General features: G+C 60.3%; 1 protein-coding gene across 1 annotated transcript in view; it reads left to right on the plus strand.

Annotated features, from left to right (window-relative positions):
• Positions 1-481: 481 nt before the first annotated feature.
• Positions 482-1115, plus strand: part of KLHDC1 (kelch domain containing 1) — a 29681-nt gene continuing 29047 nt past the window's right edge. The window contains 1 exon segment of the mRNA XM_010712142.3: positions 482-1089. Within this exon segment, the coding sequence (XP_010710444.2) occupies positions 988-1089 (102 nt within the window). The 5' untranslated portion in view covers positions 482-987.

Below are 1115 nucleotides of genomic sequence, written 5' to 3' on the forward strand. Positions count from 1 at the left end.
AGAGGTGTTCTGTGGATGCTTTAATCCAGCAACTGAGAGCGGTGGCTGACTGGTGGTGGAAGGTTTTGATTGGAACCCATCCCTCTGAGCTCTGGGCTGCTGGGAAGAGGCTTTTTGTAGGGGAATTACAGAATATCAGAATCACAGAATGGCCAGGGTTGGAAGGGACCTCAAGGATCACGAAGCTCCAACCCCAAACCACAGGCCAGGCCACCAACCTCCACATCTCACAGCAGCCCAGGCTGCCCAGGGCCCCATCCAACCTGGCCTTGAACACCTCCAGGGATGGACGGGGCATCCACAGCCTCTCTGGGCAGCTGTTCCAGCACCTCACCACTCTCACAGCAAACAACTTCCCCCTCACATCCAACTGAAATCTGCTCTCCCTCAACTTCAAACCATTTCCCCTTGTCCTGCTGTTATCTACCCTTTCCAAGAGTTGATTCCCGTCCTGTTTGTAGGCTCCCTTTAGGTACTGAAAGGCTACAATGAGGTCACCCTGCAGCCTTCTCTTCTCCAGGCCGAACGAGCCAAGTTTCACTGTGGTTGTCCTAGGCCACGTCCCACGCTGAGCTCTGCCTCAACCCAAGCCTCCCTTCTGACTCCAGCACTGGATTTATGTTCAGGTATCCTACTCTCGGCATCTTCCCGTGCTTTTACCGTCAGGTTTCAGGCCTCAAATCCATCTTTCCGTGCCCCTCACCAGAAACACGACAGCACGGCTGTGCACCCTCCCTGACAAGACCCGTTCCATGAGAGCCGCGAACAAACCCAGCTAAGCACAGCCCCGCCGCCAACCTGCCCCGCCTGCCGCGCCAGGGCACAGGGCAGAGGGCAGCCCGCCGCCGCCCCACCCTTTGGACCCTCCTCGCTTCCCGTCCGCCCGAGGGGAGCGAGCGGCGCCGAGCCGCAGCCTCTCCCGGAGGAGACGTTGGCGGGGCGCGAGCGCTGAGGCACGCGAGCTGCTTCCTCCTCCTCCTCCCTAAGATGGCGGCAGACTCCACGGAGCAGTTCTGCGTGGCCGAGGAGCGGAGCGGTCACTGCGCCGTGGTGGACGGCAACTTTCTCTACGTGTGGGGGGGATACGTGGTAAGGCGGGAGGAGGCGGGCGGAGG

The sequence above is a fragment of the Meleagris gallopavo genome, chromosome 5 (assembly GCF_000146605.3).
Source record: "Meleagris gallopavo isolate NT-WF06-2002-E0010 breed Aviagen turkey brand Nicholas breeding stock chromosome 5, Turkey_5.1, whole genome shotgun sequence".
Lineage (NCBI taxonomy): Eukaryota > Metazoa > Chordata > Aves > Galliformes > Phasianidae > Meleagris > Meleagris gallopavo.